We start from the raw sequence: 14,605 nt of genomic DNA on the forward strand, positions 1-14,605 counted from the left end.
ATTTATTTTTCCATTTTCGATAGCCTACAGTACCTATTAAGTCTGAAAGTGTCAGCATTTTGTGCTTTTCATAGCCCAAATGACTAAACATCACTATTTCCTGGTACGGCAGAGACGCTGCAGTCTCGATCCGCTTTGAGGCTGGAGGAGGAGCCAGGAGGAGGCCACACCTTCTCCCAAAGGCACATTGCTGCTCTGCCTCTGTTTCCATAGCGTGTTTTTATGAGCAAGCTCAGTCAGTTCCCCAAGTTGAAAACCATTTATGTAAAAAGTCAGCTCTCTACGCTGCCTTTGGACATAACCGTGCTATGCTAAACGCTATACGTACGTTCACAGTGCATTAGGGAATTGATATCATGTGACCGCTGCTGCTGCGTTCTCTAGCTAGTGGGCGGGATAACACTACAGACAGGATGACAGCACTAGGACGATAAAGACTTTTTTTTTTTGAGGAAAATCGACAGCTGCACCTGAGCTACCAGACCTTCAGCAAAGGTAAGGTCAGAACATTGTTGGTATTTTCTACAGTAAATGGAACAAAAGGAAGGATTGACTTTGATGATGCTCCTCACTGAGGCTGTTCTGAGTTGTTATTTTCCCCGTGTTTCCAACACAAACAAACTTTAATGGTGTTTATGATGTTGATTTTGTTAGATTAACACTTGCCAGCAGAAACATATGAAACTAGAACTGCAAGCAGTTATGAAAGGGGGCCAAGCCTTCCCGCATGATTCGGTCCCCAGGTTTCGCGGAGCCCGTGGAAGTACGTCACAAAGGATGACGGGCTCGTGGCGAGCGTCAGAACACAGGCCAACGTGCCATTTGCTGTGAACAGGTGGATATGAAGTTTTGGAAGATGTGATTTAAAGTGTGAAAGTTACAGGCCAAAATGCATTTGCACCCATTATAGCGCCACCTAGTGGTGCACATTTTGGTATGGGTGATCTGTGAGCTCTTCTATGGTTACCCTGTAAATTTCACAGCCCTCAACAATACTTCAGCTGATGGTGCTCGTGGTCCGTCACTGCATAGGATATATAAATACTATTAACACCTCTGTTAGGTCAGTGTCCATACTCTGACAGCGCTGAGCGGTGAAGCCCCGCCTTCTTCTTACTCTTCTGTCGGTTCTTCACCACCAGCTGCTTCTCCATCAGCAGAACCTGCTCAGCCTGAGCCGAGCACTCATCTTCCTGCTCCTCCTCCTCCAGCTTCAGCATCTGCTGCTGGATGATACGAGGACTCCTCCTGGGTTCTCCTGGTCCTGCTGGAGCTGCTGGAGCTGCTGGAGCTGAAGTCTGCTGAGTGATGGAGAGCAGGAGGTCGTAGAGCTGTGCGTCTGAGTGGAGGAAGCTGTTGTGATGGAGCAGGTGGTGGATGAAGGTTCCCTGATACAATCTGCAGCACAGAGTACACATTCATCTAACGTCCTCCACAGATGTTTGGACAAAGCAGTAAGGTCAGTGTATGTTTTGGTTATTTAATTTTTTGTTCAGAAAAAGAAATCACCCCCCCCCCTATTTTATGTTTGTCTTCAAAGTGAAAAACTAAATTTTAAATTCAAGGCATATTTTTTTTCATCAGGGTCAAGAAGAAATACACAAACATTAAAAAATTGGTTGATATCTTTTTTCTTTTTTCGGTTTTAATCAAATTTTATTGACAAATTACAAGCTTACAAATAAGTAATACAACATAAAAGGAACCGAGAACAAATTCAGGTAAAACATCACTAAGAATATTTGTCACATGTTGGTACAGGAAACAGTTCTTTCACCTTTTTTTTGCTTTTCAAAACCTTTAAACTGTTATAATATCTAAACTCAATTAAGAAAAGATGAGAATTTGTTGGGGTGTTTATGGATATGGAATTTTGCCATTAATATTATGGGTCCAATTATGAAAGTTATTGATTTAGTTTTGTTATTAAAGATAAAAATAACATCTTTTGGCGTTAAGGGTTTAGTGATTTAGTGATTAGAACATTTTCATAAGAAAAAAGACGTTCATCATCAAACAAATCTATAATAAAGATTATGCCCCTCTCAATCCATTTTTGATTTAATTAACTTTTGTTTTTAACAGTAATGTTACATTATTCCAAATTATATTACTGTGAGGAGAAATATTAGTTTCCAAGATAGGAGAGCTTGCTGGTAAAGTTTTGATAATTGACCTGGTAATTTAGAGACATTGTAATTACAGCTCATTAGTTATTCTAATCCACCTGTTGCTTGTAATCTGTAACCATATTTCAACAGCTTCATTTTGCTTGTAAATATCCCTTTTTTCCGTTTTTGCAAGTTCTTTTTTACACTTTTATCCAATTTTTGTCAATTATTTCACAATTTTTTGGTCACTTTTCATCCATGTAAGCTACCTTTTGGTACTTTTTGTTTAGTGACTGTAAAAAGCAACTTCTTAGATTTCAGAAACTGCTGGAATTTCTCAGACAGAGCGAATAATATTAGCGGAGTTACCGTCTTAAATGAACTTGTTCATCTATTTATAAAATACGGTCGGACGTTGTGGACAAGATATGAAAAGAGGACATGTTTGAGTAAATCCGGACATATGGTCACTCTATGAAGAACATTTTATTTTGAAAGGCTCACCGTGCGATGTCGGGTTCCTCCAGAGGGAAACACAGCAGCTGGTTGAGTTGGAGCGCGTCTGTGAGGCAGGCCTGCCATTGACAGAGGGAGTGGACCACGCCCACATCTGGAGTCAGCTTCCTTTGACCTTTGACCTTCAGACCTGCTGAAAATCACACACAGACGGGCTGTATTTGAAATTGCATACTAACGTACACTACATACGACACATTCAATGAGTATATAGTGGCCACACTTACTTAGGAGCTTTAACTCAGAATAAAAGCTAAATCCACTTTAACCTGACCTTGTGAGCACTTAATTCCTCATGCAAATTTAATACTGAATTAAAATTAAATCCCAATTAGGTGGCTGGATTTATTTATTCTGAATTTAATTCATAGTTAATTAGATGCTCATTCTTGTAAATACTTAATTCCACTTTAAGTTAATTCCTGTCGTTCTAAGCATGCGCGACTTGCTGTGATGACGCACTGGTGACGACATAGTCCAGGGTAGCCTCCCGGACTCCAGCTTTGACTGTCCTCACAGCAGTGAGTGATACGTTAGTATGAGTTGAACGTTTGTATGAGTTGAACGTTAGTATGAGTAGTATGTTAGGATGGGCAGTACGTTAGTATGAGTAGTACGTTAGGATGGGCAGTACGTTAGTATGAGTAGTACGTTAGTATGAGTTGAACGTTAGTATGAGTTGAACGTTAGTATGAGTTGAACGTTAGTATGAGTTGAACGTTTGTATGAGTTGAACGTTTGTATGAGTTGAACGTTTGTATGAGTTGAACGTTTGTATGAGTAGTACGTTTGTATGAGTAGTACGTTAGTATGAGTTGAACGTTAGTATGAGTTGAACGTTAGTATGAGTTGAACGTTAGTATGAGTTGAACGTTAGTATGAGTAGTATGTTAGGATGGGCAGTACGTTAGTATGTGTAGAACGTTAGTATGAGTTGAACGTTAGTATGAGTTGAACGTTAGTATGAGTTGAACGTTTGTATGAGTTGAACGTTTGTATGAGTAGTACGTTGGGATGAGCAGTACGTTAGTATGTGTAGAACGTTAGTATGAGTAGAACGTTAGTATGAGTAGTACTCGAAGATGAGTAGTACGTCAGGATGAGTAGTACGTTAGTATGAGTAGAACGTTAGTATGAGTAGAACGTTAGTATGAGTTGAACTTTAGTATGAGTTGAACGTTTGTATGAGTTGAACGTTAGTATGTGTAGAACGTTAGTATGAGTAGTACTCGAAGATGAGTAGTACGTCAGGATGAGTAGTACGTTAGTATGAGTAGTACGTTAGTATGAGTTGAACGTTAGGATGAGTTGAACGTTAGTATGAGTTGAACGTTAGTATGAGTAGTACGTTAGTATGTGTAGAACGTTAGTATGAGAAGTACTCGAAGATGAGTAGTACGTCAGGATGAGTAGAACGTTAGGAAGAGCAGTACGTTAGTATGTGTAGAACGTTAGTATGAGTAGTACGTGAAGATGAGTAGTACGTGAAGATGAGTAGTACGTTAGTATGAGTAGTACGTTAGTATGAGTAGTACGTTAGTATGAGTTGAACGTTTGTATGAGTTGAACGTTTGTATGAGTTGAACGTTTGTATGAGTTGAACGTTTGTATGAGTGAACGTTGTATACGTTTGTATGAGCAGTACGTTAGGATGAGCAGTACGTTAGTATGTGTAGAACGTTAGTATGAGTAGAACGTTAGGATGAGCAGTACGTTAGTATGTGTAGAACGTTTGTATGAGTAGTACGTTAGGATGAGCAGTACGTTAGTATGTGTAGAACGTTAGTATGAGTAGTACTCGAAGATGAGTAGTACGTCAGGATGAGTAGTACGTTAGTATGAGTTGAACGTTAGTATGAGTTGAACGTTAGTATGAATAGTACGTTTGTATGAGTAGTATGCTAGTATGAGTAGTACGCTAGTATGAGTAGTACGTTAGGATGAGCAGTACGTTAGTATGAGCAGTACGTTAGTATGAGTTGAACGTTAGTATGAGTAGTACGCTAGTATGAGTAGTACGTTAGTATGAGTAGAACGTTAGTATGGGCTGTACGTTAGTATGGGCTGTACGTTAGTATGGGTTGTACGTTAGTATGGGTTGTACGTTAGTATGAGTACGTTAGTAAGAGTAGTACGTTAGGACTAGCAGTACGTTAGGATGTGTATGACATTTCGAACACAGCCAGAAAGCAGCTTTTCCATTGGTTGTCCGTGCATGACTAGTTCTTCCCGGTACCTGGTTCTGGTCTTCGTCCTGGTCCGGCCTTGTGCCCCCACATCATCCCCTGCAGCAGTGCCCTCAGCAGCTGGTTGTCGGGTCGAGGCTCCGCCCTCTGCATCCAGTAACGCGTGACGGCCACCGGGAGGCGCAGCTGAGAGGGCAGCTTGTTCAGAGGCTCCTCTGTGACACCCAGAGCCTCCAGGAGAACCTGCAAACGCTCCGAGGCCTTGGACTACATGGAGCACAGGAAGAGGAAGTCACAGCAAGCCAAAAGCAACCTTTCAGAGTAAGAGGCTGTTGTTGGACTGCACTCAGTACAGCGTTTGGTCAAATAAAGCTTTAAAATGAATTTAATACTTCAATACTTATTCATTATTAACTATGTCACATTTCTCAGTTTGCTGCATACCTGCTGCAGTGAGCCCAGTCTGAGCTTCTGGGCGGTGCAGGTGACGGTGGGTTTAATTTGGGTGAAACTGAGCTTCAATCCATCTCGGTCCCTCTCCTCCACCGGGGGCACTGCGTCCCCACCCAACAGCAGCCCGTAGAAGAGCTGCCGGAGTGGTCGCGAGGCCCCGTTGGCACTGGGCAGCGTCCCGTCATCCACCATGATGGAGAGTTTCATCTTGTGAAGAAGGAGAATGTCCAGGATGGACGGGGGCAGCTGGCAATGCATCAGGGGTAGCCAGGTCCACTCCGGGATCAGGTCCGCCCCCTGCAGGATGATACGGGTAACGTTTACCTACAGCTGTTTGCTGATGATGCTGCTCACTATCTGAGTCATTTCAACAAATGTTCTGGACATCTAACACGCTTGTCTCAAAAAATTCTGAACTTTTTACCATTTTGTTCCTAAATATTCAATAGGCACACTGTACATTTTTAGTTTGATGGGATGAATGATTTAGTGAGGGGGGTGTGTGTCAATTTCCATGCAATTTTTCTTCCATTTTCAGCTTCCAATATCTCAGGAACTACACCACAAAGGAAACTGACATTTGGTATAGTAATACAGCTCCACCTACTCTCTCAGAATATACAAAAAGATCTACTATACATCCTATCTGGTGGACATGCCAACTCCTCAAATTTGAGCTGAATATTAGCTGAACTGCCTCTCCAATCACACGCCTGCTACAGGTTTTGTACAAAACGTGAAGCTGTTTTTCCGCTTAGCGATAAATAAAGGTTTGACAAACAATGTTTTGAGACCACGTCACGCATTTCTGTGGGATTTTTAAAGGTAAACGAGTGTCTGAGGGTCAAAAGTGTCGTCAATGGACATTGTAAAGCTCTCTTGATGTAATCTTGCGTGATTTCAGCGTACACTCCTGGATTCCGAAAGTACGGTGGCCGTAAAAGCTCACAACAAAAACAACGCAGTCTGATAAAAATCCACAAAGAAAAGTAATGATAACGTTGGTCCAAAAAAAATCTGCTTAAAAGAAGGCCTGATCCTTTCCTCACTCTTCTTCGTGGACTTTAACCGGACTGGTTTTGTGTCGTGTTGTGAGCGTTCGTGTTGTGTTGTGGGCTTTTACGGCCGCCGTCTAAAAGCCCATCTGAAGCATAAAAAATGTAAAATTGATTATGTATGGTCTGATTTCAGAGAGTTTAATAGCCAGTAAAGTCTCTACAACGAAAAAGACGATAAAATGAAACGGAACACTCAGGTGATTGACTAAAGGTTAATGTTACGGAACGACAAGTGCTAATTTCACAGCACGCATGAACACAGGATTGCTCCATCAAACAAATGGACATGATTTATATAGAGTTTAATCACCCACTGAAACAGTCTCAAAGCGCTTTACACATCAGCTCATTCAACCAATCACTCTCACATTCACACACCAGTGGGACAGGACTGACATGCAAGGCACTAGTCGACCACTGGGAGCAACTTAGGGTTCAGTGTCTTGCCCAAGGACACTTCGACACATAGTCAGGTACTGAGATCGAACCCCCAACCTCTCGATCAGAAGACGACCCTCTACCACGGTCGCCCCTCAAAATAGCACTAGCAATCTTCTCAGAATGCTTACTATTACAACTTCACCTGCTCAGGGGGCGGAGCCTTCTGACCGCTGACAAACAGATCCTTGGTGCTACTGGCCGGCAGCTCGTACGTCTTAATGAATGCAGAGAGCAGCTCCATCAGCTCGGCCTCCTGCCGCTCGCTCTGCACGTGCCCGCTCCTCAGAGCTGCCCGCAGCGCCTCCTCAGGCTGCTGGAAGTCCTTCAGCCAGCGGAGCAGCCCCTCCAACCGGCTCAGCCAGTCCTGAGTCCAACTCGCCACCTGCAGCTTTGAATAGTCATTCCCAGCCAGGATGGCGAAGACTGGGAGGAGCGGGCACGGGATCTGGAAGTAGATGCAGAAGCTTGAGGCCCTGTAAGCCCTACAGCGGATGAACCTCTGTGAGGCGCTCGCTTCCCACCACAGGAAGTGCCTGATGGGCAACAGCCCGGAGGGCAGCTCAAAGATGAAGAAGTCGCTATCGTCGGAGAGGACGGGACAATTCCACTCTGCAGCTAGGGCGGCGACCTCCTGGTCCGCCTCGCCATAGCACTGAACCAAAGGGACGTTCAACCGCATCAGCGTCTGTGTGAACACCTTCGTAGCGAGCGGTGGCAGGATGTTCTTTTGGCCGCCGCCCGTTGCCGCAAGATGGCTTCTTTTGATGCGATTTTCCGCACGTAGGGTGCACGTTTGGTCCTTTTTTCCAGAGATGTCCGAGCCTCCATCTAGTATGACGAACGGCGAGATGTTGCATATCTTCAAAGCAGACACAAATCTCTCAATCAGGTCCTCAAAGGCTGCGTACTCGCCTCCAAGATTCTGGTCGAGACCTGAGAAGGGAAAGACAAAGTGATATCAAATGAACCAGATGAAATTAGACTTGGCCCGGATATGGTTGGACCAGAACCAGGCAAGACTTAATGTTATCTGGTGAGATGAGACTGAGAACCAGGTGAGATTGGAGCAGGACATGGTGAGGGAGGAGGTCAGGCTGGTTCTACATGAGGTGGGACAGAGACTGGATTGTTCCCTGGCGTGGTCGGACCAGCACAAGGAGAGTATGGGTGAGCTGTGACCCAGACCAGGCTACAGTGGTACCAGGTGAAATCTGGCCCATATCGACCAAGAAAAGTCAGACCAAGACTGGTCAAAAAAACTGAAATCAAAAATGATTTTGTTCCTTTTTTCCTCAATAGTTTTTTTTTTAATTAATCTGAAAGTATACGCCATTATCAAATCTCCGTTTTTATTAGGTTAAAGCTGCAGTATGTATAATTGTGAGACTTGTATGGAAACCCCCACAAGAGAGATTTTAAGAAGGTTTACACAAGATTTTTTTAAGGACATATTATTATAATCATAATAAAGGTGATTGACTTGAGTCGCCAATGATTTCAGATTGTTTTTAAGTTTTTGTTATAAAGCGAGAACTGCATTTTTAACCCTTATGGACAATAACAACTGATTTATCTGCTATATTTCATTTTGCCGTTACAAGGTGGAATAAAAAAAACGTGGAGTACTTTTTAAGCGTCCCGAGGTCGGCCCAAGTGTCCTAAATCACCCGTGATGAGTCGCTGGAATATAGTCGTGCTTTTTGCATGCTTCATTGCTTCATCTACCCAAGCTGTTTTAGGCAGTCCTGAACACTAATGGTGGTGTAACAAGCATTAATTATCCCCCGCCACAAAGTGCAAGGAGGATGTAGGTTTGAACTCCGTACGTCCGTCCATCCGAGTTAAAGTGGACAGCTTTTCTCAGAAACTGTTTAAAACAGGATAAACAAATACGGTGTGTGGCTTCAGGGTATCAATACCTTGATGGAGTTCGAAACTCACATATGCTAGCCAGCAGGTAGCGCTATAACCAAGGTCAACAAATTTTGGCCTGTAACTCCCACACCGCCTGTCGCACATTCAAAAATCTCATATCCACAGATTCCCCGAATAGCCCTGAATTAGCTGAGCTAGGCCACACCCATTTCCGCCTGAGTTTTGTTTCGCGCAAAATTGCAAAAACTGCAAAACCTACTTTTTCTAACTCCTCCTTGGGGTTTTGTCCAATCAGACTTGGCACGTAGAATCTTCAGTTGGACCTGATCTAAAGTTAAAGAAAGAATTTTTTTCGATCAAAATATATGCAAAGTTTTCTAGCTAGCTATAAAAATGCAAACTGTTTGCATATCTCGGTCAAAATAAATGCTAACAACACCACATCTGAGATCCTTGGTTGGCATGTGACTGTAGGGGTATGAGTCACAATTGAATAATTTACGCCACTAGGGGGCGCTGAAAATATAAATGTCAAGACCGATTTTTACCAAATTTGGTGGGTGTGATCCTGGGTCGCTCCGGATTTTGTATCTCGAAGTTATTCGTGATTGGTCAAAAAGTGGGCGTGGCTTATTTCAGCATAAACAACAAACATTTATTTCAGCTCAAGTATTACGTCGATGGCTGTGAAATTTACAGGGTATATATAGAAGAGCACACAGACCACCCATACCAAAAATTGTGCCACTAGGTGGCGCTATAATGGGTGCAAATGCATTTTAACTTGTAATTTTCACATTTTGAATCACACCTTCATAAACTTCACTGCAAATAACACATTGGCCTGTGTCCTGACCCTCGCCACAAGCCTGTCATCCTTCTTGACGAATTCCATGGGCTCCGCAAAACCTGGGGGCGGAGTCGCGTGGGAAGGCTTGGCCCCCTTTCATAACTGCTTGCAGTTCTAGTTATTATTATTATCCCCCGCCACAAAGTGGAAAGGGGGATATAGGTTTGAGCTCCGCCCATCCGTTTAAGATAGTAAGATAGTTAGTAATTTGAAATTTTGATGTGATAATGTTATCTTATGTAATCAACTAAGTTCTTAGATTTAGGACACTTATTAAAAGGTTGTGAGTGATAATGACAACCAATCTGGCAGGGGATGTTGATGACTCTTCTTGTTATGACACATTTTACAATTCAACAGCCACATGCAAGTGCTGGCATGTCTGATGTCGCACAGTGAACTCAGCGTAGTGTGTGAAAGTGAAAAATAAGACTCAAATGTGAAATAAACAGCAACCTAATGCAACAAACAACGTCTACAAAAACCTATGTGAATTTTTTCATGTCATTTTTGACCAGATTTATAGGAATATTTGTTAAATTTGTGACGTTTATTTTCTCTCGTAAAAACATGATGTCAACGTTAATTCTAAATGTTAAATATTAAATCTAAGTCCAAATATTGAATCTAAATCTACAGCTGAATGATAAATGTTAAATTTAATTCTAAATGTTACATTTTAAATATAAATATAAATGATAATAATAATTTTAAAAAAAACCATACTGCTGTAAATCTGGTCAAAAGTAACATTTAAAAAATTCACATATGTTTTCTAAATACATTGATTGCTAAATATTGCAAAAGGTTGCAATTTATTTTACAATCATGGCCACATGACTGTGAACCCTTTCATCACATGTTTTTTTAATTTTTTTATTTGATGTTTGTATTTGTCACACCTGCCTTAGTCCGGCTCTCTTGTTTAGATTTAGATTTAACATTTACTTTTAATATTTAACATTTAGATGTAGATTTAGCATTTACCGTTTGGATTTAGATTAAACATTTTACTTCTCGAAATAATCATACACGCGTTCATCTCGTCAAGCATTCTGACCAGTGCCCCCAGAACAGCCCACATCACCCCCATTCTTTCTGATCTTCATTGGCTCCCAGTTCATTTTCCTACTGAGTTTAAAATGCTAGTCCTTACTTTCCGTGGGCTACATGGTCAGACCCCTCAATACATTACTGACTTGTTGTGCCCCTACACTTCAGAGCACACCCTTCGGTCATCAGCCAAGGGTCTCCTCATGACCCCAAAAACACATTTTAAAACCCGGGGTGACCTGGCGTTCCAGGCGGTAGCATCAAGACTCTGGAATAACCTACACCAGTCCCTCCGTGAGCTTGTCTGTGTGAACTCTTAAAAACCATCTGAAGAACACGCTTTTCAGAAAGGCTTTTGGTTAAATTTCTTTTAATTTTTATGAACCTTTTATGATGTTCCTACTGTTGTTTTAAATTATCTTGTGTTTTATTATCCTTTTGTGATGTTGCTGCTGTTGTATTAGTTTAATTTTTGCCTGTGTAACAGGTGTTAAAATGCTTTGTAGAAGTGATTTATAACTCATAAAAAATCTATCCTTTTATTTATATTTACATGTTGTCTAGGTATGAACATGTTTTATTGTATATTTCGGTATTGTATTTTATTTGATAACTTGTACTGTTTTTGCGGTCTTTTGTGATGATATCACATCCTGTTTAGCGCCACTCTGCTCAGTCTGAGACCGCACTGAAGGAGAGGTCATCACATGACCTCTCCTTCAGTGTTTAATTGTGTTCAGTTCATACTGAGTTAAAACACGGTAAAAAAATAAATAAAAAAAGTTAAATGATGGTTAAAACTATACTATGTGAAGCTCATAAACATTTTAATAACATGTTAATTGTTCTGTTTGAACATTTTAAAAAGTTTTATTTGACGTACAGCACTTTGTAAATGCTAATTAGGCTAACTTTAAGCTAGAGCATCCGAATGGCTTTTCATATGGTTGATTGTATTTTATTTTCCCCTTTAAAGGTGTGCATGTAGGAGCCATATCTATGTATTTTATTTTGAACAGGTATGTGTGCCCTCGCTTTGTTGTATGTGTATTCTGATTATTGCTGTGTTTTTTATATATATTACAGCTACGTTTGCTGAAATGTCATTTATTATTTTAGTTTTTGTTATTTAAAAATGAATGTCAGCCTCAGTCTGAGACCGCACTGAAGGAGAGGTGAGCATGTAGGAGCCCTATCTATTAAGTTGCTGTACTGAATGTATTTTATTTTGTACAGGAGTGAAAATAAACTTGTTCCAGTTGGCAAGAAAGTTCTTGGTATTCTTCTTCATTACACAACACAGAGAACCTGTAGCATTCAGCGTGGCAAAGCCAGACCGGTTATACATCTACAGCACTTATGATTTTATCTGTGAAAAGCGCTATAGAAATAAAATTTACTTACTTACTTACATTTAGATTTATTATTTAACATTTAGATTTAGATTTAATATTTAACATTTAGATTCAAGATATATCATTTAAAATTATATTTAACATTTAGATTCAAGATATATCATTTAAAATTATATTTAACATTTAGATTTAACTTGACATTATATTTTTACAAAAAAAAAAACATCACAAATTTCACAAATATTGCTGTTAATCTGGTCAAAAGTAACATAAAAAAATTCTCAAAAAGATGCTGTTTATTATAGCATGTCAATCAAGTGACAATGAGTCATTTATTTAAGGCAACTGAATCTAAATTATATTTAACCAGAATTTTTTTTTTTTTTTTTAATGAATACGCTTTTGGATTCAGGATTCTTTAAAATTCAAGATGAACACTGACCTGTGAAGTAGAGCAGGTGGATCAGGTTGCAGCCATCAATCAGCAGCTTCCTTCCCCTCAGCTTTGTCTCCCTGTACACCTGGCTGTGGTTCTCCAGCAGCGAAAACAGACCCTGCACACCCATCCTAGTCCCAGTCCAGTCTGACTCTGACACCTATCCCAGTCCACTCTGACTTTTATACAGTGCTCAGCTTTTCTCCTTAAGTTTCACTTTCCTCACGTCACACTAGGAACAGGGAGTGGAGCATCAGTCATTTATCATCAAAACAAATATAGATTATGGGTGTGCTAAAATAAACAAACTTTTTGCAACATTTAGCAACAAATAATGTTTAAAAAAAAAAAAAGTTAATTTTTCATGTTTTTGACCAGATATACAGCAACATTTGTGAAATTTGTGATATTTTTTTCTCGTAAAATAAAATGTTTATGTTAAATCTAAATTTGAAATGCTAAATGTTAAATCTAAATGTCATGGGTCAAACTAAATATTTAGCTAATATGCAAATTTAACAGAAGTGCCATATATGTTTGCATTAATGAGCTTTTATTTTGATACTTCCAGCGAATTTGCATATTAGCTAAATATTTAGTTTCAACCGTGACATTTAGATGTAACATTTAAGATTTAATTTTAAAATTTATTTTTACAAGAAAAAAAATCATAAATTTCACAAATATTGCAGTTAATCTGGTCAAAAATAATTTTTGAAAATTCACATAAATTTTTCTGATCGTGATTTGTTGCTAAATGTTGCAAAAAGTTGCTGTTTATTTTAATGCGCAACTTTACAATCGGCGCCACATAGTTGATATTTGAAATGGGGGGAAAAGATTCACTATTACAATTGTTTTTTAACATGTAGAAATTAAATTGTATATAACTATGTTCTTCTTACATGTGAAAAAGTAAGTAATTAAATGACTTGTTAAAATATAATTACTCCATGTATTTGCTAAATGTTAAAATTGTTATCCAGAGATCTAAAATCAACATTTCCACATGTTGAAATATCATTTTAACGATAGTGGAAACTGAAACTGAAACTCAGTAAGTCCTCCTCCTGTCATGTGATTATATCAGAAACGAAACCAAACAAAAGGGACAGAATGAAAGTAATCAAAGACTGTAACAATAAAGAAACTCTACAGAGATTACTGTAACTGCGCCCTCACTATTTATAAATGTACATAAAATATATACAACCATAAATAATAATGTTAATAGATATGGGGTTTATAACACATTTTCATTACTTATCTTACTTTTCTCATATTTAGCACATTTTCCTATTACATTATTTTGTTAGCTTTCCTTTTTTGTGTAATGGAATACATGTTATATTCTGATTATGTAACACGTTACATATGTAGTGCGTTACTTAACAGATTACTCATCAAATAATCAGTGACGTAATAAAGTGTTTAGAACACGTCTCGTTACAGTTTTACACGTTTTATCAAATGAATGAGTGGATGGATGGATAGACAGATAGATAGAGTAGCGGTAACACAAGGACGTTCAAGGAGCGTAAATGGAATTATGTTGTACAAACAATATACTTGTATTGTACGAACAATATAATGTAGTGTGGATGAGCCGTGAAATAAGGGTTACTGAAGTCTTGTCAGAATTCGCCTTTTATTGTCGAACAAGGGAGCAGGACAATCGCACACAGTGCTCTTACACACCATCCACACTGTCAGCACGTGAACTAACACACTCCTTTTCCTCCCGCCCACACTTATTAATCCTTATTCTACTCCCGCCAACCACGAACTAACGCGAGAGTGAGGACACAACAAAAGGAAACGTCACAATCACATACATTAATTCAGGGCGGCAAACACACACGGAAACACCCAACGTGGCAACCCAGACATGGCAACATAGAACAACATTAAGGCTGGATTCACCGGCATCACAATAATATATTGTTCGTGAAATATCATGTTTTTACCATATAATTATATTTTTCATACAATATAGTGATCCAAAATACTTTTTCTCCTGTGGCAGCTCTAGGTTTCCGTATTTTATTTTATTTTATTTTATTTTTTATTTTTTTATTTTTTATTTTTTTGTATATTCTGTTTATTACAGTTTTTCTTCTTTTTTACAGGAACAATTACACAAACATTACACAGTAAACAAATGATACTGCACCAACAACAATAATAACAGAGCCACGAGACTGGTCCCTATAGTAATGTATGTGGCAAACACAGCACAGTGAAATACTGCAACATTTACATATTTTCCCA

At 39.4% G+C, this 14,605-nt stretch overlaps 1 protein-coding gene across 2 annotated transcripts; it reads right to left on the reverse strand.

Annotated features, from left to right (window-relative positions):
- Positions 1-872: 872 nt before the first annotated feature.
- On the reverse strand, positions 873-12,550 carry aste1a (asteroid homolog 1a). Of its 2 annotated transcripts, none has more exons than XM_028471314.1 (6): positions 12,341-12,550; positions 6,908-7,698; positions 5,258-5,563; positions 4,864-5,080; positions 2,616-2,757; positions 873-1,398 (listed from the first exon to the last, which is right to left on the reverse strand). In XM_028471314.1, exons 1-6 carry the CDS (start codon positions 12,462-12,464, stop codon positions 1,065-1,067), a joined length of 1,914 nt encoding a protein of 637 aa, XP_028327115.1. In that variant the 5' UTR covers positions 12,465-12,550; the 3' UTR covers positions 873-1,064. The 2 variants fall into 2 exon arrangements, with proteins under 2 accessions (XP_028327115.1, XP_028327114.1); XM_028471313.1 differs by having other exon boundaries at positions 2,616-2,760.
- Between the last annotated feature and the right edge of the window lie 2,055 nt (positions 12,551-14,605).

Source organism: Gouania willdenowi, chromosome 16, assembly GCF_900634775.1.
Source record: "Gouania willdenowi chromosome 16, fGouWil2.1, whole genome shotgun sequence".
NCBI lineage: Eukaryota > Metazoa > Chordata > Actinopteri > Blenniiformes > Gobiesocidae > Gouania > Gouania willdenowi.

Bases quoted from the DNA above. Each gene is read 5' to 3' on its own strand.
- aste1a (XM_028471313.1), bottom strand. From the start codon at position 12,464: ATGGGTGTGCAGGGTCTGTTTTCGCTGCTGGAGAACCACAGCCAGGTG. The intron at 5,564-6,907 runs GTGAAGTTGTAA...ATCATCCTGCAG, and splicing joins AGGCTCCGCCCCCTGAGCAG to GGGGCGGACCTGATCCCGGA. The intron at 5,081-5,257 runs GTATGCAGCAAA...TGCTCCATGTAG, and splicing joins GACTGGGCTCACTGCAGCAG to TCCAAGGCCTCGGAGCGTTT.